We start from the raw sequence: 19,490 nt of genomic DNA on the forward strand, positions 1-19,490 counted from the left end.
TTTTTTTAGTATTTCAAATACAAAATACTTTTATGTATTCCGCTGAAATACAAAATACAAAATACAAATTGTATTTCAAATACAAGTATTTGAAATATGCCCAGCCCTGGATATCTATATATAGAGTATAATAATTATCATCGACAAAATTTTTATTACCGTGACAGTGCTTGAAATATTTTCATATTATTTTAAATTTTATTCGCAAAAAAGGTTTAAGAAAACACAGAGATAATCTTGCTCGATAAATTAATAATCGACTATAAATTAATTGAAGTCGAGCGATCGAAGTCGCTAATTCGTCTTCAGCCGCGCGCGATATTCGCCGTGGGGCAGCGCTGTTGCACGCTGGCTCTTTCAAGTTCACGCTGCCGCCGCGTGTCGCGATATCCGCGATTAATGATACATCGTCACATATCGTCTCGTCGGGGAGTCGTCGGACGTCGGTGTCGACCAGTGCCGAGGACAGTCGGGAGATTCGCGTCCAGGTTGTCTGCGACACACGTAAACGCGGTTCCGAGGAGTGGGCGTCCGCATGATCGTCGCCTGGACTACGCCTTCCCACGTGCTCTCGCAGCCTCGCGGTCTCTTACGTCGTCGGTGAGAGATTCCCCGGTCGTCTCCCTCCGTCGCGAATCCGGCGGTGGTGGTGGTGGTGGTGGTGGTGCCGGGTGGTGTCACGTCGCGATCGTCCGCGCGCGCGATTTACTTAACGATTTCCCGGAATGACCGCCTCGAGCGGCGTGGCCGGCAGCAGCCCGCTGCCGAAGTGGCAGCTCGCCCTGGTGGTCGGGGCGCCGGTCGCCCTGGGCCTGGGCTACATGTACTACAGGAACAGGAGCAGCAGCAACGTCGACAAGCCGGAACGCGACAAGTTCAGGAGCGGCGCGGCCAAGGAGAACGGCGCGCCGGCCGACAAGCAGATCTCCATCGACGGCGACTGGCCACCCAAAGTGCCTTCTTCCGCGACCGAGCCGGAGGTTAAGACCGTCCGCCTTTTTGTCTTTAGAATATCCTGGAAGCGCCCGATAGATCGCGAGAGAGTCTATTTATTCGAAATTAAAAAAAAAAAGAGGACATTCACGATTATCAACGTCATTCCTTATCGGTGCCTTTTATTTTCTAAGAACACGATATCAGAATGATAAATTTATAACGGTTCCCTTGTATTCCGTTGGTGGCCATAATTATGCATACCGCAGACGCCATTATCACGAGTGATAATTTTTAGTAAATATTGTCTGCGAGCCCTGCTGAACTTTGTTAATAATAAGATTGTAAAATGCACAGTTTGCAAATGATAAATTGACTTTCTTGATCAATCGAGGCGTTCCCAGTACATATTTATCTTGGAACTTCAATAACCCATAATGCTCTGTTCATAGAGTAATATTATAAATTATAAACTGTAATACTTTTGTGACTGACCTAAGCAAAACTCTTTCGTTCTAGAATCCTTTACAAAAGGCGCAGAAATATAAGAATGCGGGAAATGTATATTTCAAAATGGGAAAATATGATGAAGCTATTGCTCGATATAATAAAGCAATCGACGTTTGTCCAAAGGAGAAAGCGGAGGACCTCGCAACTTTTTATCAAAATAGAGCGGCTGCGTACGAGCAATTGGTAATCAAATTAAGGATAATAATATTTGAAAATTTGACTTCAATTGATTGTTGAAGTCGAGGTGACGCAAGTCTCGCTGTTTTCACACATCAGTTCTAATTGCAAATTACAGAAAAAATATAGTGCTGTTAAGGCAGACTGTACAAAAGCGTTAGAACTAAATCCAAGATATGTGAAAGCTTTGCTACGACGGGGTCGTGCTTTGGAGCAAATGGACGAGCTGGAAGCCGCCTTGGATGACGTAACCACCGCGTGTATTTACGAAGGCTTTTCGAATCAAACCTCCCTTTCAATGGCGGACAAGGTCTTGGAGAAACTTGGTGAGTTACTGATGTCCATTTCTACCAATGTAGATTAACTTCAATCTCGGTTTTATTTTACTTTCTTATCTTTTTCTAATTCTTAAAACTAGAAAAAGATACAAAGTAAGTTAAACCTGAATTAAAGTTAATCTACATTGGTGGAAACGGACATAAAACCACCAGTTACATAAAACTCCTATGCACGGCAAACTGGAGTGGGAACAGAGAAATTTAGTCACTTAAAAATAAAAATTATTTTCAGGGAGACAACACGCCCAGGAAAATTTGGCAAACAAAAAGTTCATAATGCCAAGTAAGCACTTCATCAAAACGTACATTATATCTTTCCCCGTGGATCCAGTATTTTCTAGACTTCAACATCCAGAAAATATTCCCGAGTAAGTACGGGCGGAAGATGAACTTGATTTCCGATTTAATTTTGGCGTCTACTTTTTAACGAGTAATTAATATTTGTTGTCAGATTTTTGAAGAAACCGTTGGAAGCGTTGAAAAACACGGATTACGACGACATAATACCGCTGTGCACGGAAGTGATTAAAAGACCCGAATTCGATACGTTACCTTCGTCTAGACTAGAGGTGCTACTATTACGAGCTACATTTTACTTACTCTTGGGCGAGCACGACGCTGCAATCCAGGATTTCGAAAGTCTACTGAACAACGAAGACGCGTCCGATAACGTGAGGATAAACGCCCTGATAAAGAGAGCGGCCTTATACATGCAACTCGAGAATCCCGAAATGACCTTTAAGGACTTTGAATTAGCCATTAGTATGAATCCAACTCACAGCGATATCTACCATCACAGAGGACAGGTAATTATCATATTAATAGTAAACACGTTCTTTCCTTATATCGCGTATAGGTGAACGCTATATCACGAAGTTACGTAATAATATAGCTAACGATTCCACTCTGTCGTGTTTCAGGTAAATTTGCTCATGAACAGAATGGACGAAGCTAAACGCGATTTTGATAAGGCCGTTGAATACAATCCGAACTTCGGCATAGCGTACGTACAAAAATGTTACACGGATTACCGTTTCGCGATGGTCAATAGAGATGTAGAATTAGCCGAGGCGGCTGTGAAAGATTTTGAGAGAGCTTTCGAAAAGTATCCAAATCCTCCCGAATGTATATATTGTTATATATTGTACGCTCAGGTATGTACTACTTATAACTTTTAACATAAGTAATTGGAAATTAAAATTGAAATAAGTGACAAATTGACACGATTATGTACACGTACACATTTTGATTCATTGATGAAATTGACCGTCATTGCAGATAATGTCCGAAACTCAGCAGTACCAAAAGGCTGATACTTATTTTGCTAAAGCAATAGAGAAAGACCCGGAGAACGCAACTGTCTACGTGCATAGAGGCCTACTGCAATTGCAGTGGAATGCTAATGTCGATAAAACTGTGGAATTGATAAACAAGGCGTTAGAATTGGATGAGAAATGCGAGCTTGCGTATGAATCGTTAGGAAGTATCGAAGTACAAAGGTACGTTTCTACCGGAATTATTTCCGATAATTGTATGTTTTTTTTTAAATTTTCAAAACGAGTCAATTGCAATTATACATGTGACTTGCATAAAGAATCTGAAGATATTCCAATGAAAATAGTCTCTGAATCCATTTTTTTTCCTTCTTTCAGAGGGAACATAGAGGAAGCAATAAAATTATTTGACAAGGCTTTAGAATTATGTCGTACATTCATGGAACTGACACATTTATACGGCTTGAGAGACGCTGCAAAAACACAACTTAACATAAAGAATCGATTAGGTATGGACGTCATTCGATCGTCCTCTCGACTCATCCCGAATTCTATGTTCTAAATTACTAAGAAATTTAAAAAGCAAAATAAAAGACCACTGTTACTAAACTGCAAGTAATTTTGTGTTAGCATGTCAATCTTAAACACGATATACATACAGGGTATCCCAAAAACTGAAGTATGCATTATTATATAGTATCGTATTATTTCATGTTGAAAGATTAAGTTTTGTAACAACACATTATTTCTAATTGCATTTGATCTATACAAAAAAAAGTTAGCGATATAATGTATTAGTTATTGTCAAAGCTTTAAAATATTTGTTAGCAACTGAAGTTTTTCAACGATTATTTTTAGAATTGCTCAAGTTTACTTTGTAAGATTTTGCTTTGTAAGTGTTTGCGCAAATATTAAAATTTGTTGTATATCATTTAAGTAATTTTGTGATTATAATCACAAATCTTTTTAATTTCTAAAGGATGAAGTATATTTATTACTATTATTTTTGCTTAAAATATATATTACAAACAGCTTATTATTGAAATTTTATAGAAACTTTTTATGCAATTGTTTTCAATCAAGTTGTATACAAAGTTTACATAATAGAAACTTATATACAGAACTTATTCTATGGTTATTCTTTATTTGATCTTGTGTGCAGAAAATGATGTATTATTAAAATAAATATTTATAATATGCTTTGGTTTTTAAAATCATAAAAATTTGATGACTTTTAAAAATTTACAATGCAATTTTAGCAGTACGAGAGGGCAGTAGAAAAATTATGCTAATAATAACTAATAAATTCGAGATTTTTGTCTATACAATTTATATCAATTGTAATATATTTCTATATTGTATTTATTTACACATCGTAAAATATGGAAGCCAAAGGATATCGTATAACAAATGCCATCATACTACTGATAATCTGAAAGAGAGATATTAATTTTACATATCTTAAAATTATTAAATGTTAAAAAAAATACTTATTTAAAAAAGTTACCTGAATTATTAACAAAATTGACGCGAGTGTTGGTTCTCTCAATGGGCCAGTATTAATCAATACAAAATTAATCAAAGTGAGATTATTGCAAGTTATAACGCCTGCCGTGTCTTCTTCCCACTTTACCAATTTACATGCTCTGAATATCCTCATTAATAGCCATCCTAGTAAGGTAAAATGCAATTCTAAATTTCGCGCATTTTTTCCCCTTAAAAGATAAATTAGATTATCATACCAAGTGCGTTAAGTTCCGACTTGTTAAATACCGTGTTGCTAGGCGTCAATTTGTCTGTCTTTTCATTATACCTGCAGATAAAATATACTATGAGGTATTCCGACGAAATCTCTATTCGATGGAATCATCTTTTATTTTTTAAATAAAAAAAAAGCTTACTTTGGTAATCTGTGCCTAGGACACGGCACAAGATGAAACAGCTGCGGCACGCTGTATAGAAAATTGATTATCTGCGGGATGAAAAACAGCAGGGTCGTCTTGCTGAAGTGGCCTATGATACCGACGACGGCGAAAGTCATTCCCGACAGGTAGCAAAACGTGTCGCCCACGAAGACCTGCGACGGATACCTTGAACAAAGCGCCACTATTTCAACCTTCCTCGATCTTGCATAACATCCAATATAATAATAATCGTAAATTCATACATATTACAAATTAAATATATAAATCTATTATTGTAAAATATAATTATAAATTTATAGATTCATTTATAGCTATTTATGTGAACGTGAACTACAGAGTGGTATCATTACACATGTAAGCTTCCACATGCATTATATCTCTTTTGCGTGTTTTTATTTATTATGCAGATATGTATTTTCTTCCAGTTCAGTCGTAAACATGTGCGAAACGTATGCGAGGCATTGCCCCCGAAAGGAAATCGCTAAATTGAGCGTCATTGCTCGACGGACTGTGAGGGAGGAACCGAGGAACCATGATGACTATAAACGGACCTCGAGAATCGGTTTTGGCTGCGAGGAGAGAGCCACTGGTTTTTCGAGCCTTAGCTGACTAATTCTCTTGAATTAATGATCCAGTTTCTGACTCATGGGCGGGTCCGCCTCGTCCGCAGTCGGCGGATTACTCATGCATCGCGACGCGGGGGTGGGCGCACATAGATACAGTTTGACGAGCAAGAGAGACGCCGCCGTAAGACGCGTGCGCCCTGCGAATAGTCGCACGATCGGCGAAAGAGAGAGAGAGAGTGTGTGTGTTCGTCGACGAGCACGACGGGCGGGATTGCCGGCTGCTGCGGCGCTCGGGCGTGGTTTTTCACGTCGTCGCGGTACGCGCCGTTGCCCGGCCGGGCGGGGGGAGAAAGCAGAAGGTGCACCTGGATCTCGGGGGGGCGCCCCTCTCCCCTCGTTCCCCCTCGTTGCAGCCAGTCAGTCCCCTGAGCGAGTCAGGCAGCGACTATCGACGGGACTAGAGGTGTGCGCGGTGCCGCGCGTCGCCGGTCGTCGATCGTTCCGTAGTCGCCGCATCCCTGGATCCGACGAAGCCCCGTTGTCGGAATCGGCGTGTTTCCCCGGGGAACAACGGGCACAGCGAGTTAAATGGCACGCTGCACCGCGGTGACGTCATCGTACGAGCGTCACGAGGTCCTGGTGAGATCATCGTCGAAGGCGTCGTCGTCGTCGGGGCCGCATTGTGAGCGACGCTTTATTACACAATATATTGTTGTGGGCAATGACACGCGTGCGGGGCGGAGGCTGCCGGGACGTTTAACTCTCTCGCGCGGAATCCAATTGGCCGACGGTTTACGTTTCCCCGCAATGCAGCGGCGGCTCGGCGACGATGCCGCCTAAGCTCACACGACTAAAAAGAATATCACGTGAATGATAAAGCAGGAAGATATATACGTGAAATATATGAGATATATATACGAGAGAGATATATCGCGTGAAATGGGGTCAACGAATTTCTCGTGCTCAACTTGAGACGATCTATAATCCGCGTCTTTTCCAGAATAAATTTCTTCCTTAATGTGTATATGTGTACTTTAATATACAGTGCGTACGTACTGTAATAAATAATTTATATATGCATATGCATTCCGAATCAATTGTTTCTTTGCATTGCACGGCACATAAAGCTATAAATATAATTCTAGTCTGAATTTTAAGACGAATTATAGATCGTCTACAGTGAGCTCTAAGTAGAAATGCACGGTGTGTAGTGTTTTGTCTCTTAAAAATAAAATTGAAAACTGACAAAAATGTAAATTTAAGTTACTGATTGTGTTCTCAGATGATACTCAAAAGACTGTAATCTCAACGAAGATGTCTCAGACAGCCGACAAGATTTCTCCTCGGGAACGTAAGATGAGAAATTGAAACTGTCCGAGCGCAGGGATCGGTGCCATGCAGGTCCGTCTAGATGGGAAGCTGGCGTTGCTGTACACTCTATTGGTCTTGCAAGTTCTGATTGTTATGATCTATGTCGCCACAACCCCGCCGGCCGAGCTAGCTGCGTCAACGACTCGCGCATCCGTCAGCTTCGTCAAGTTCGAGGCGTCGCAGGTGCTGCGGATTTGCGATTGACGTTGTAAAAAAAAACGATTAATTTATTTCTCGAAAATACTCCTGAAACTAACTTGTTTTTCTCTCATTCCGAAGGAGCTGCACGTAAATCAGGGCAATCGTAAAAAGTCACCAATATACCAGACAATCAATGGGGAGGTAGCGTTGAAGGACGTCAAGACGTTTAAGCTGTTCGAGGTGTACAATCACACCGTGTGCTGGAAGTATGGAGTGGATCAGCGTAAGATGAAGAGCAACGAGCATCTGGAGAGATGTATCTGCAATCAGGGGTGGCACGGCTTGGACTGCGGACAGCCGGAAGTCGTGTGGCGGGCGATCATGGCGTCGAAGCAGAACGTCAGCCTGAAACGACGGAGAACCGCCAGGCACGTGATTCACACCTTCTTCCTGAGCGACTACAACTCGGCGATCGCCGAGGTGATAGTGGAGGAGCTCTACAACGTGGTGGACCTCTTTGTAATATGCGACTTCAACAACGCGGAGGACAATTTCCGGCACAGGCTGTCCAAGGGACTGCTGCAGCGGGAGCAGAAGAAGATCCTGTACGTCAACGTGGCGACGAGGTCCCACAAGCCGTTCAGAACGGTGTCGAGATACGTCTGGGACAGGATCAAGACTGTGGTGCAGAATTTAAGGGACGACGACATCTACGTGACGACGGAGCCGGAGCAGATACTCAACTCCAGGGCGTTAATGTTCCTCAAGGTCTACGACGGTTGGCCTCAGCCCATCGGGTTTAGATTAAGATGGTCGATATACGGCTTCTTCTGGCAGCATCCGCTCAAGACAACGATCACCCTCGGCGCGTATACCGTCGGTCTGATGCGCGACGCCTATCAGTCCAACTCGCTCGTGCTGCGACAGCAGTTGGACGGTGACACCGGCGAGAGAGATATTCTGGGATTAGTCATAGGTGACTTGAATCACTACGGCGGGTGGTACTGCAATCTGTGCCAGGCCCCCGCGAATATTATTATCGGTCTTCGCAATAAAGTCCAGTCTAAGGAGATTTATATCGAGAAGACTATCGACGTGCCGTTCATCGAGGACCTAATAGGCAGCGGACTGTGGTTGGACGGTAAAACCGGTCTTCTGAGAGTCTCCAAGTCCAGCGATTCCTATTTCGCGCCAGAAACGATTCTCAACAACACATGGAAGTACGACTGGCTGGTGGAGAATTTTTACGCTAAGCTAGATTACTACTGACGTACTGGTCGCACCCGACTGTGATATTAACTCATACTCGATACTCAGTGTACACTAATGTAATATTATACTGAATTTATACACTAAAATATTACGTTGAACGAAAATATAAATGTTAAATGGTTTATACATATAACTTGAGCGTTTTGTGGGAAAAAAATTTAAAATTCCTCTGCCCTATGCAAAGAGATTCCTTTCACGTGTATACTCATAGAAATAATTATTGTTTTAGATAAAAAATATGTTTTAGTACAACTTACCAATTGAATTTGAATAATGCGAGGGAGGTTGCTATATAAGGCAGCATAAAGTATATTGAAAACTGATGCGCCTGCCATTGACTGCCAAACAACTCGATAACGTTGAAGACGAGGACGCTCGTGGCGATGATTAAACTTTGCCCGACCTCCAAACCGTTTATCCCGGCCAATATATTTATAGCGTTTGTACAAAACACCGCCAACATTCCCATATATACATAGTAGAAGATCCACAGGTCCAGCGAGAAGCCGAGCCACGACCTCAACGGCTTCGGTATGATGATTATCGTCGAGTTAAAGTTAACATAGTAAACCATCAGTAGCGGCAGAGATGCTATTGTGGGCAGAAGTAATTTGTGCCGCCAACGAAGATCCAGAACGTCGTCGGCAAAGCCCAGGAGTAGCATGCAACATATGGACAGTAACGCGGCCAGAAATTCGACGAACTGCAATAGAAAGCTCGCGCTTTATACGTCGTTCGTGAATCTCTACTTGTTTTGAAATTAGCAGTATAGAATATCAAAATTACTATCCTATATTCTTGGATTAAATAGCGTAAGTCAAAATTTCCAAAGCTCACTATAGGCTAATCGTTTAATCTGCTAAAGCCAGAATTTGGTGAGAAAGAAATTAAGCATCGAAATTACACATCGTTCGTAAATCTCTACTTGTTTCAAAATTAGCAGTACATATAGAATATCAAAATTACTATGCTGTATTCTTGGATTAAATAACGTAAGTCAAAATTTACAAAGCTCGCTATAGGCTAATCGTTTAATCTGCTAAAGCCAGAATTTGGTGAGAAAGAAATTAAGCATCGAAATTACACATCGTTCGTAAATCTCTACTTGTTTCAAAATTAGCAGTACATATAGAATATCAAAATTACTATGCTGTATTCTTGGATTAAATAACGTAAGTCAAAATTTACAAAGCTCGCTATAGGCTAATCGTTTAATCTGCTAAAGCCAGAATTTGGTTGAGAAAGAAATTAAGCTGCACAGTCTCTCCGACTGACACTCGCCACCGTACCTTGTCGTGCGGAAAGCTCACGTTCCTAAATATACAATCTGTAAACGGCACGGGAATAAATAGGAACATTGTTACGAGGAACACGCATCCAGTGACAACACCTATCGCCTCTGGTCTGCAAGAATAAACCGACGGTCGTGTGACGCCCAAAAACATCATCGTGCATAGAAAGAACGATCGATAGAGAGACACATATAAAAACAAGAAAATGTTTATTGTATTCGAGCCTCTCGGAGGGCTGGATCGGCTCCACGAGGTGCAAGAGGCAAGGCGAAAATTGAAGTTACATTCACGTGTCCCGACGCTAAAATTGAAAAAGACGCAAGTCGTGGAGTCGATCAGCCCGACTTCCGATAGGAGGTGCTCGAGCTGGGGTTCGCGTCGGGGTTTCGGATTATCCTCTCACTCACACTTTCCCGCTGCTCCTCTTGCCCATGTCGATGCCGTAGAGGTTAGCTCTCACGAACATGTCCTTCAGCCTCGGGATCAGGCGAACGGTCAGGCCGTACGCGCACACGGACATCACCGCGTTGACGCATATCGGGAGCAGCGTCTTCCACGTCTCGTTCTCGACGTACATCGTCGAGACGATGTGCACGGTGTAGCGCGTGTCCGGACACCGGTTTCAGCTTTCGCAGACCCCGGTGGGTCCGGTGGATGTGCGGCGGGCGATAAACGGCCGCGATAAACGGATATCACCGGCGTCGCCTTCGTGTCGGCTTTGACGCGCCAATGTTATGCCAACACTGTCATTGTAAAATGATATATCGTCACCGCACTTATCAAACGCATTCCACGACTCTTTTCTCTCCTGGACGCTGGACGCCGCCATATGCGTCGTCGTATCGATATTCGATGTCTCGAAAAATCGAAGGGATCGATCGGAAAACCTAAAATCAAAAATACATTGTAAATAATTAATAAAGTATCCGAGAAAAGATTTAGCGAAAATATATTGTACTTAAATAGTATTAAAATGTGAGATTTAATATAGATATAAAAGATTCTTGTAAATAAAAATCTCTCTGCTTCTTTTTTACTGGATTTGTATCTTGTTTATCTTTTTTTTTGCTGTTATTATTTTATCGCGTTTAATTATTTTGTTGACAGCCTGCAGTAAAATCTCTTGCTATATGCTTTGTAATACCTCATTTAAGAAACATAATAATATAATAATAGTTTATTTTATTAACTGCACACAATAATAAAATTATAATAATATATATATTATATCGCCATATCAATGTCTCGAAAAATTGACGGAATCGATTAGAAAATCTAAAACCGGAAAATATATTTAAAAATATCCGAGAAAAAATTTAGCGAAAATATATACTTAAATAGTATTGAAATGAAATTTAGTATATAGACACAAAAGATTCTTATAAATAAAAATCTCTCTCCTTCTTTTTTACTGAATTTGTATCTTGTTTAACTTTTTTTTTGCTGTAATTATTTTATCGCGTTTAATTATTTTGTTGATAGCCTGCAGTAAAATCACTTGCTACATGCTTTGTAATACCTCATTTAAGAGACATAATAATAATAGTTTATTTCATTACTTTTTATATTTCTTTAATTGTACGCAATAATAATATTATATACGTCATCAATATTCTTGTAGATAAAAATCTCTGCTTAATTCTTTCTTACTGAATTTGTATCTTATTTTTTTTTACTATAATTATATTTTATCGCGTTTAATTATTTTATTGATATTCTTCAGTAAAATCTCTTGCTTATATATGGGTTTATAATAATATATAGCGTCGCATTTAGGAAGCATAATTAATATATAATAACAGTTTATTTCATTACTATTTTTACATTTCATTAAATTAATTTTACACAATAATAATTATATTATTTAATATAGTATAATTATTATAATATATGCTTTTATACATTTTTATCTTTCGTATCGTAAAATGATATAAAAATATGTTTCTTAAATGAGGTATTACAAAACATGTAGCAAGAGATTTTACCGCAGGCTATCAACAAAATAATTAAACGCGATAAAATAAAATACAAATCCTCGAGTCAGGTTGTCGAGCAAGGGTCGAGTGCCTTTGCACACTCACAGCGCTACGCGCAGCGCACTGTAGCCACTAGCGCAGTCGGCGGTCGGCGCGGTGGATGTGAGCACGCAAGTTTCGTTGTGTGTTTATGCCCCGAGCAGAGTTCACGTACAAGATTTCCGCTGCCCTGTCTCGCCGGGCATTTCACAATTTTTCGCAATCGGGCAGGCCGCGTGATACACACCCGCGCCGACAGATTCGCAGCCGCGTTCGGGGGAACAAACGTGAAATTGCTCCGACCAGCACATAACCCTCCCCCTCACCGCGCTCGAGCAGTCGTCCGCAACATCACGCAACATTATGCACCGTTTTTGACAGCCCGGAGGATCGCAAAGTGCGTCACGATTGACACTTGCCTGACGTAGCACGCTTAACGGCGCTCCGAGCCTTCAGATTCGGTGAGTAGGAGACTCTCCACCGCCCGTCACCAGGGTGAGGAAAATTTATCGCGCGACACACACACACACACACGCAACTCCACATGGTAATTGGCTTTGTGTTTTTTCAGTCGTCGATGGACTACGAGAAACAGAAGGACGAGGTCACCGCGTTGGAAAGCATCTACACCGAGGAGGAGTTCTCGTACCACGAGGAGAACGGTCGGTTCGAATGCACCTTGAAGATATTCGTGAATCTGCCGGCGAAATGTCGCCTGTCGTACAGGGATCTGCGACACGAGGCGGAGCTGGCGCAGGAGGTGCAGATATCGTATCTACCGCCGTTGACGTTGCACGTCACGCTGCCGGAGGACTATCCGTCCACGTCGGCGCCCACGTTCATGCTGTGCTCGTCCTGGCTGTACCCCATAGTGCTGTCTAAGCTATGCAGGAAGCTCGACGCGCTATGGGAGAGCGGCAGGCAGGAGATCCTGTTCACGTGGGTGGAGTTCCTTCAGGACAAAACGCTCGGCTTCCTGAAGATAAAGGACCGTCTGGACATGGATTGCATGTACACGTCTTACAAGAGGACGGTGGAGAGGTTGCAGGGCAACCCGCAGGCGAACAAGGAGACTAGCGAGCCTAACAACAAGCAGGGCAACAGCGAGGCCGGCCGGGAGGGCGGCGCGTCGAGGAAGACCGGCGTCATCGACAAGCGTGCCATTCTGGACTGTCCAATCGGCAGGAACCCCATCCAGATGTTGGTCGATTACAATGAGAAGCGGAAGCAGATCGAGTTCAAGAAGAACTTCTACACGTGCAGTATCTGCTTCACCGACAAGTCGGGGGAGCATTGCACGCAGTTCCTGCCCTGTGCCCACACCTTCTGCAAAGATTGCGTCAGAGGTTACTTCGAGGTGAAGATCACAGACGGGAATGTACAGAATATTTGTTGCCCCGAAGAGAGGTGTAAATTTGAGGCTACGCCCGGCCAGGTGACTATTTCGTTGCCATATTACGCTAATTGTATTTGAGTTTATACATTCGCGTTTACCCTGACAATTACATGTAATAACGCATTTGTGACTTCTGTTGACTTTTGTCGTAGATAAAGGACTTGGTAAGTTCGGAGTTGTTCTCAAAGTATGATTCCTTATTGTTAAGTACTACGTTAGATACTATGAAGGATATAGTTTACTGTCCGAGACGACACTGTCAGTATCCAGTCACCCGCGATCCCGACGATAATATGGCAAGGTGTCCCGTTTGCCAATATGCATTCTGCGTTCGTTGCAAGATGGTTTATCATGGTGTAGAACCCTGCAAAATTAGCTCAGGTATGTGCTATAAATCCACCGTTAAATCCTCTAAATCCTGTGGATGTGCCAAATATTTGCATTCTACATATAACGAGCTACTTGCTTTTTTTTACCACTTACAATTAATTTTGTTCCAAACAAAAAACCTTAATTAGAACTTTTGTTACATTCTATATAATATTAATATATAGTATTGATTTCACATTAATAGCTGAGAAACAACGATTATTGAATGTGGATGTGTCAAATATTTGCATTCTGCATGTAATGAGAGCTATTTGCTTTTTGTACTTACAATTAATTTTGTTCTAAACAAAAAACCTTAATTAGAACTAGTTATATTCTATGTAACATTAATATGTAATGTTGCTTTCATTTATAGCTGAGAAACAACGATTATTGAATGAATATCAATCAGCCAGTAACGAGAAGAAGGCCGAAATGGAAAAGCATTACGGCAAGAAACAGCTTAAAACGATATTGGAGAACACAATGTCTGAGAATTGGATTAATGATAATAGTCACAATTGTCCTCACTGCAAAACCGCAATCGAGGTATAGAATCACACTTGTAGACACGAGATTATTAGGGTAATCTCACATCTTGCTATTCGAGTGATTACATTGATTTTGGCGAACTGTTTCAGAAATCGGACGGCTGCAACAAGATGACATGTTCGCATTGCGGCACGTACTTCTGTTGGCTGTGCGGCACGCGGCTGAATCCCGAGGCGCCTTACTTACACTTTCGAAATCCAGACTCCAAGTGTTTCAACATGTTATATCGCGGGATGATACCCGACGAACTGGACGACGACGACGATTTCGATTTTCATGCTGAATATCTGGATTATTATTCGGAAGACGAAGAATTTAACCACGATGAAGATTTCTTTTTGGAATATGATGATTGAATCGATGTTGCTAAATTATAGATTTGATTTTTTAATTTACATACAATTATCATTGGATGTCTTCTTAAGAAAACGGTTGATAGATAATCATAGTTAGATAGAATTTATCTTTTTACAGAATATATTAGTAGTTGTTTTAATTAAATTAAATTTGAAGGATCATGTGAATATTTGTATATGAACATATACGAGTCTTCTACAAATTACAGAATCGCTGTTGTAAAATGGAATATTGCAAAATATACAATTATTTTTTCAACAGCGTCATATTCATTACCATTTCCTCTTTATATGTTAGGTTAGGTTATATTTTATTTGTAGACAAGAGTATTTTACCTTTTGAATAAAAGATTCAACATATGTAATGAATATCTTGAAACTTTCATAGAGATAGAATAAAGTTCTAGATAAAATTTTTATAAACTAGATTTCGATTTTCATGCTGAATATCTGGATTATTCAGAAGACGAGAATTTAACCACGATGAAGATTTCTATTTGAATTATTTGGAATATGATTGAATGGATGTTGCTAAATTATAGATTTGATTCTTAAATTTACACACTATTGTTATTGGATGTCTTCTTAAAAAAACAGTTAATAGATAAACATAGTTAGAATTTATCTTTTTACAGAATGTATTGTAGTTATTTTAATTAAATTTGAAGGATCATATATTTGTATATGAACATGTACGAGTCCTCTACAAATCACAGAATCGTTGTTGCAAACAAGAATATTGCAAAATATACATTTTTTCAACAGTATCATATTCAATTATCATTTCCTCTTTATATATAAAAGGTTATATTTTATTTGTGAAAGACAAGAGTATTTTATCTTTTGAATAAGAGATTCAACATATGTAATATCTCGAAACTTTTAGAGATAAAGTTCGAGATAAACTTTTTTATGCAAGTTATATTAATTATGACATGTACAAATCGTGTAAAAAAAATTAGTTTTCTCGAAACGTTGAAAGCTGCAGATTGATTTTTAGCGCAGTCGATAGTTATCTAAATAAATTTACTCAATCATGATTTAGGACAGAGAGGTGGATGTATCGATTAGACGAAAATTTGTGTTGCAAATGGATTCAGTTACTTTATTTCAAAACACATGAAGATATTTCAAAGCCTTGCGACAAAAGGGCGAGCGACTTGAATCGCATCTTAGTACTCCTCGGCGCCCTCCTCGCCCTCGCCTTCCGCGGAATCCATTCCGACCTCCTCGTAATCCTTCTCGAGCGCGGCAAGATCCTCGCGCGCCTCGGAGAACTCTCCCTCCTCCATACCCTCGCCGACGTACCAGTGCACGAATGCACGCTTGGCGTACATCAGATCGAACTTGTGATCCAAACGGGCCCAGGCCTCCGCGATGGCAGTGGTGTTGGACAACATGCAGACGGCGCGCTGGACTTTAGCGAGGTCGCCGCCAGGTACGACGGTCGGTGGCTGATAGTTGATGCCGACTTTGAAACCGGTCGGGCACCAGTCGACGAACTGAATCGTGCGTTTCGTCTTGATGGTAGCGATTGCCGCGTTGACGTCCTTGGGTACGACGTCGCCACGATAGAGCATGCAGCAGGCCATGTACTTCCCGTGACGCGGGTCGCACTTGACCATCTGATTCGCCGGCTCGAAGCAGGCGTTCGTGATCTCCGAAACGGAGAGCTGCTCGTGGTAGGCCTTCTCGGCCGAGATAACGGGCGCGTACGTCACCAGGGGGAAGTGGATTCTCGGGTAGGGCACCAAGTTGGTCTGGAACTCCGTCAGATCGACGTTCAGGGCACCGTCGAATCGCAGCGAGGCCGTGATGGACGACACAATCTGGCCGATCAGGCGATTCAGATTCGTATAGGTCGGCCTCTCGATGTCCAGGTTGCGGCGGCAAATGTCGTAGATCGCCTCGTTGTCGACCATGAACGCGCAGTCGGAATGCTCGAGAGTGGTGTGCGTCGTCAGGATGGAGTTGTACGGCTCGACCACGGCGGTGGAGACCTGTGGTGCGGGATAAATGGCGAACTCGAGTTTCGACTTCTTGCCGTAGTCAACGGACAAACGCTCCATCAACAGGGACGTGAAACCCGAACCGGTGCCGCCGCCGAACGAGTGGAAGATGAGGAAACCCTGCAGACCGGTGCACTGATCGGCGAGTTTGCGAATGCGGTCCAGCACGAGGTCGACGATCTCCTTGCCGATCGTGTAGTGACCGCGGGCATAGTTGTTCGCAGCGTCCTCCTTGCCGGTGATCAGTTGTTCCGGGTGGAAGAGCTGGCGATAAGTTCCAGTGCGAACCTCATCTGCAAGCGCAACACGATTAAAAATATAAGTAAAATTTATCAAGCGTCAAATGTCAGACAGAGTGTCACACGTAGAGGGGACAAAGCACACGTACCGACTACAGTTGGTTCCAGATCAATAAAGACGGCCCTGGGCACGTGTTTGCCGGCACCAGTCTCGCTGAAGAAGGTGTTGAAGCTGTCGTCTCCACCTCCGATAGTCTTGTCGGACGGCATCTGACCGTCCGGCTGGATTCCATGTTCCAGGCAGTACAGCTCCCAGCAGGCATTACCAATCTGAACGCCGGCTTGTCCAACGTGGATTGAGATACACTCACGCTAAAAAAAACGAATCAAACGGACGTGCATCAGCGTCGTCGTACCTTGGCGACAATATATCGACGCTCACCGAGTGCGAAGCGTCCCTATTGATTTTCCGGGACAGCTCATCGAGGTCAATGGCTTTTCAACGCTCACGGAAAATTTGAATATTCAGACGTTGCGCCACGGGGGACGCCAACACATATATAATTGTTTCTTCGAGCAGCAGAAATTTGCGGAGAATTGATCGGACACGCGACGACACGGAATATTCGCATTATCGGACAAAGGCCGGGCCGGGCGGGGCGATGCGATCTAAATTTAGCAAACCGGCCGGCGTTTAACCGTTACAAAATGGCCGTCGCGTGTCGTTGAATGCGGAGAATGGGCGATGCCGCCGACACGCGCGTCGATTGATCGCGAGGGCCAAAAACTCGATAAATTCATTGGCGACTCACCATTTTGTATCACGGGCTGTTCCTTGTCCTCTTTAGAAAACGGAGCTGGAGATGGTCACCACACGGGGCGATCGATATAGTTGGCAAAAGCAAGTAATGGAGCTTCTAACAACTACGCGACGTGTGATCGGCGACCAGCAAGGGACGACTGTTGGGCGAGCGGCGCCTACTGCGCGCAATTTATACCCGCTGGAATCGACCGTTCCAGCGCGCGCCGATTGGCCGGCGGTGACGCCGTGCCGCGCGACGATTGGCCGGCCGCGCCACAGGACCGCAGCACTCATCACGCCCGATCGCCGTTACTCCACCGCGCGCGGGGACGACGATGTAGTCCGTTTACGCAGGACGACGCTCGTTCGAATTATCTCCCGTCCGTCGAGGAGACGATTCTCCGCGACTCGGTAATTCGAGAAACACGCGCGATCGAATCCCGAATTACGGGACGGGGGGAAAGGGGGGCCCCGGCGGGACTAGGACGGAATCCCCCATCCCATTTCGTTCTGTTGCCAGGGGCAGGGCAGGGGTACGGTGTGAAACGGTCGTTCCGCGTCTCAATTGGACCATATATGGGCCGTGTCTTTCCCGAGGCACGGCCGAATCGTTTCTCTCCCGGGGTCATTTCTTTTTTTGGCAGAACGGAAACTCGCCCACGGAACGGAGTCACGTCTGACGCGAGGGCAGGACGATTATTGGGGACGCCGATCAAGCTCCTCGCGCGAGAGCGCGGATCGATCCTTCGCCGCATAATTCCGCAATTATACCTCGTCCTCGCGGCTAGAATATCTAGATAATTCTCGTTGTCTCGTTATCTCGCGGAGAGTGCGTCATGCGAACGTTTCATGATCTAATTCCGCCATTTCTGCCTCGAGTTCTCGCTCGAATGCACGCCACGCCGACCTCTAACGACCGTCGGTGTTTGTTGATGATGTATGAGTACAGTTATATTATGTTGCTTACACGCGTGCTGGGATAACTTCTCGGCTCGCCTGAGAATTTCAGCTGAAAATCGGCGAGGAGGTATAGCTAAGAGACGTATATCTCATTTCATGTCTCAGATGACATTATCGTAGTTTTCAAATATAAATAAATTATCGAAAGAATATATAGGAAATTCCGAGGGAAAACAATAAAATATATTTTAGTCGTCAGATTGAGATAATTAATTTTAATAATAATTTAATTAATAATGGATCTTCTAGAATGTGTCTCTGAAAGTCACGAATGACCTACTTGTTCTAACTTTCAAAAATAAAATTTATATGCTTTAGATGATTTAATTCCTTTTAGCAATAAATCTCGCCAGTGTCTTACGATCCCAGACATACACTTATACGTTATATATACTATACTAGACTGCTATTAATTACTTATTTATCGCATATAAATTGTCTCCAAGAGTGCGCTCCGTTTTTGCACGATGTATGATTTTAGCTTATGTGTAAAAGGGAATAAAGATGACGATATGTATGGTCGATGAAAGCTACTATTACATTGGCTATAATGTTGGTGTATCGGTGTATGCAACATATACATGAACTGGTATTCATAGCTTTGCGACACGCGATGTCTTCAATTTAATTAATTTCCTTGCAATCTTCTAATTGGATATTTCAAGTAGGAAAGTAGGTAAACATTTTAAGTAGGTGGAGATAATAATTAATATTGCGACACATGCAGAAAACAAAAATATTGTATCGAGATAGGAAAAAATATATAATATATATATATACATATATATATATTTACGGTGATATATACATATATATGTATATATATATGTATGTATCACCGACGAGGATTATTAAACCGGCTCGCGTAAAGAGACAGTACGGTCCGGTCCAACGCACACCTCTTTAGCGCCGAGACACGACCGTGTCTCACGATAAAGACGGCCGGGACCCCAAAGGACAAACTTTCGTAACTGTCAAATGAGTACAGGGATA

The 19,490-nt window shown here is 42.6% G+C and overlaps 5 protein-coding genes across 10 annotated transcripts; 3 read left to right on the plus strand and 2 right to left on the minus strand.

Annotated features, from left to right (window-relative positions):
• The first annotated feature begins 710 nt into the window (after positions 1–710).
• Positions 711–4,168, plus strand: LOC105451550 (mitochondrial import receptor subunit TOM70). Of its 2 annotated transcripts, none has more exons than XM_011692068.1 (8): positions 711–980; positions 1,453–1,626; positions 1,739–1,946; positions 2,191–2,326; positions 2,410–2,764; positions 2,879–3,112; positions 3,237–3,457; positions 3,611–4,168. In XM_011692068.1, the coding sequence occupies exons 1-8, from the start codon at positions 726–728 to the stop codon at positions 3,792–3,794; spliced, it is 1,767 nt and encodes a 588-aa protein (XP_011690370.1). In that variant the 5' UTR covers positions 711–725; the 3' UTR covers positions 3,795–4,168. The 2 variants fall into 2 exon arrangements, with proteins under 2 accessions (XP_011690370.1, XP_011690372.1); XM_011692070.1 differs by lacking the exon at positions 711–980 and adding an exon at positions 1,216–1,386.
• A 377-nt stretch (positions 4,169–4,545) lies between these two features.
• On the minus strand, positions 4,546–10,659 carry LOC105451549 (UDP-N-acetylglucosamine--dolichyl-phosphate N-acetylglucosaminephosphotransferase). 2 transcript variants are annotated; one of them, XM_011692066.1, is made up of 7 exons: positions 10,207–10,659; positions 9,797–9,911; positions 8,765–9,210; positions 5,134–5,322; positions 4,975–5,045; positions 4,740–4,924; positions 4,546–4,664 (listed from the first exon to the last, which is right to left on the minus strand). In XM_011692066.1, the coding sequence occupies exons 1-7, from the start codon at positions 10,374–10,376 to the stop codon at positions 4,599–4,601; spliced, it is 1,242 nt and encodes a 413-aa protein (XP_011690368.1). In that variant the 5' UTR covers positions 10,377–10,659; the 3' UTR covers positions 4,546–4,598. The 2 variants fall into 2 exon arrangements, with proteins under 2 accessions (XP_011690368.1, XP_011690369.1); XM_011692067.1 differs by having other exon boundaries at positions 4,740–4,903; positions 10,207–10,657.
• LOC105451547 (beta-1,4-mannosyl-glycoprotein 4-beta-N-acetylglucosaminyltransferase) lies at positions 6,121–8,640 on the plus strand. Of its 4 annotated transcripts, none has more exons than XM_011692062.1 (3): positions 6,121–6,405; positions 7,006–7,277; positions 7,374–8,640. In XM_011692062.1, the coding sequence occupies exons 2-3, from the start codon at positions 7,119–7,121 to the stop codon at positions 8,502–8,504; spliced, it is 1,290 nt and encodes a 429-aa protein (XP_011690364.1). In that variant the 5' UTR covers positions 6,121–6,405; positions 7,006–7,118; the 3' UTR covers positions 8,505–8,640. The 4 variants fall into 4 exon arrangements, with proteins under 4 accessions (XP_011690364.1, XP_011690365.1, XP_011690366.1 ...); XM_011692063.1 differs by having other exon boundaries at positions 6,121–6,362; XM_011692064.1 differs by having other exon boundaries at positions 6,121–6,356.
• A 1,209-nt stretch (positions 10,660–11,868) lies between the features above and the next one.
• On the plus strand, positions 11,869–14,746 carry LOC105451552 (E3 ubiquitin-protein ligase RNF14-like). The gene is made up of 5 exons (XM_011692072.1): positions 11,869–12,275; positions 12,386–13,249; positions 13,363–13,591; positions 13,956–14,128; positions 14,221–14,746. Exons 2-5 carry the CDS (start codon positions 12,392–12,394, stop codon positions 14,485–14,487), a joined length of 1,527 nt encoding a protein of 508 aa, XP_011690374.1. The 5' UTR covers positions 11,869–12,275; positions 12,386–12,391; the 3' UTR covers positions 14,488–14,746.
• Positions 14,747–15,565: 819 nt separating this feature from the next.
• On the minus strand, positions 15,566–17,723 carry LOC105451553 (tubulin alpha-1 chain). Its single transcript, XM_011692073.1, has 3 exons — positions 17,548–17,723; positions 16,885–17,107; positions 15,566–16,789 (listed from the first exon to the last, which is right to left on the minus strand). Exons 1-3 carry the CDS (start codon positions 17,548–17,550, stop codon positions 15,660–15,662), a joined length of 1,356 nt encoding a protein of 451 aa, XP_011690375.1. The 5' UTR covers positions 17,551–17,723; the 3' UTR covers positions 15,566–15,659.
• Positions 17,724–19,490: the final 1,767 nt, after the last annotated feature.

This window comes from Wasmannia auropunctata, unplaced genomic scaffold, assembly GCF_000956235.1.
Source record: "Wasmannia auropunctata unplaced genomic scaffold, wasmannia.A_1.0 LD336050.1, whole genome shotgun sequence".
NCBI classification, from domain to species: Eukaryota; Metazoa; Arthropoda; class Insecta; order Hymenoptera; family Formicidae; genus Wasmannia; species Wasmannia auropunctata.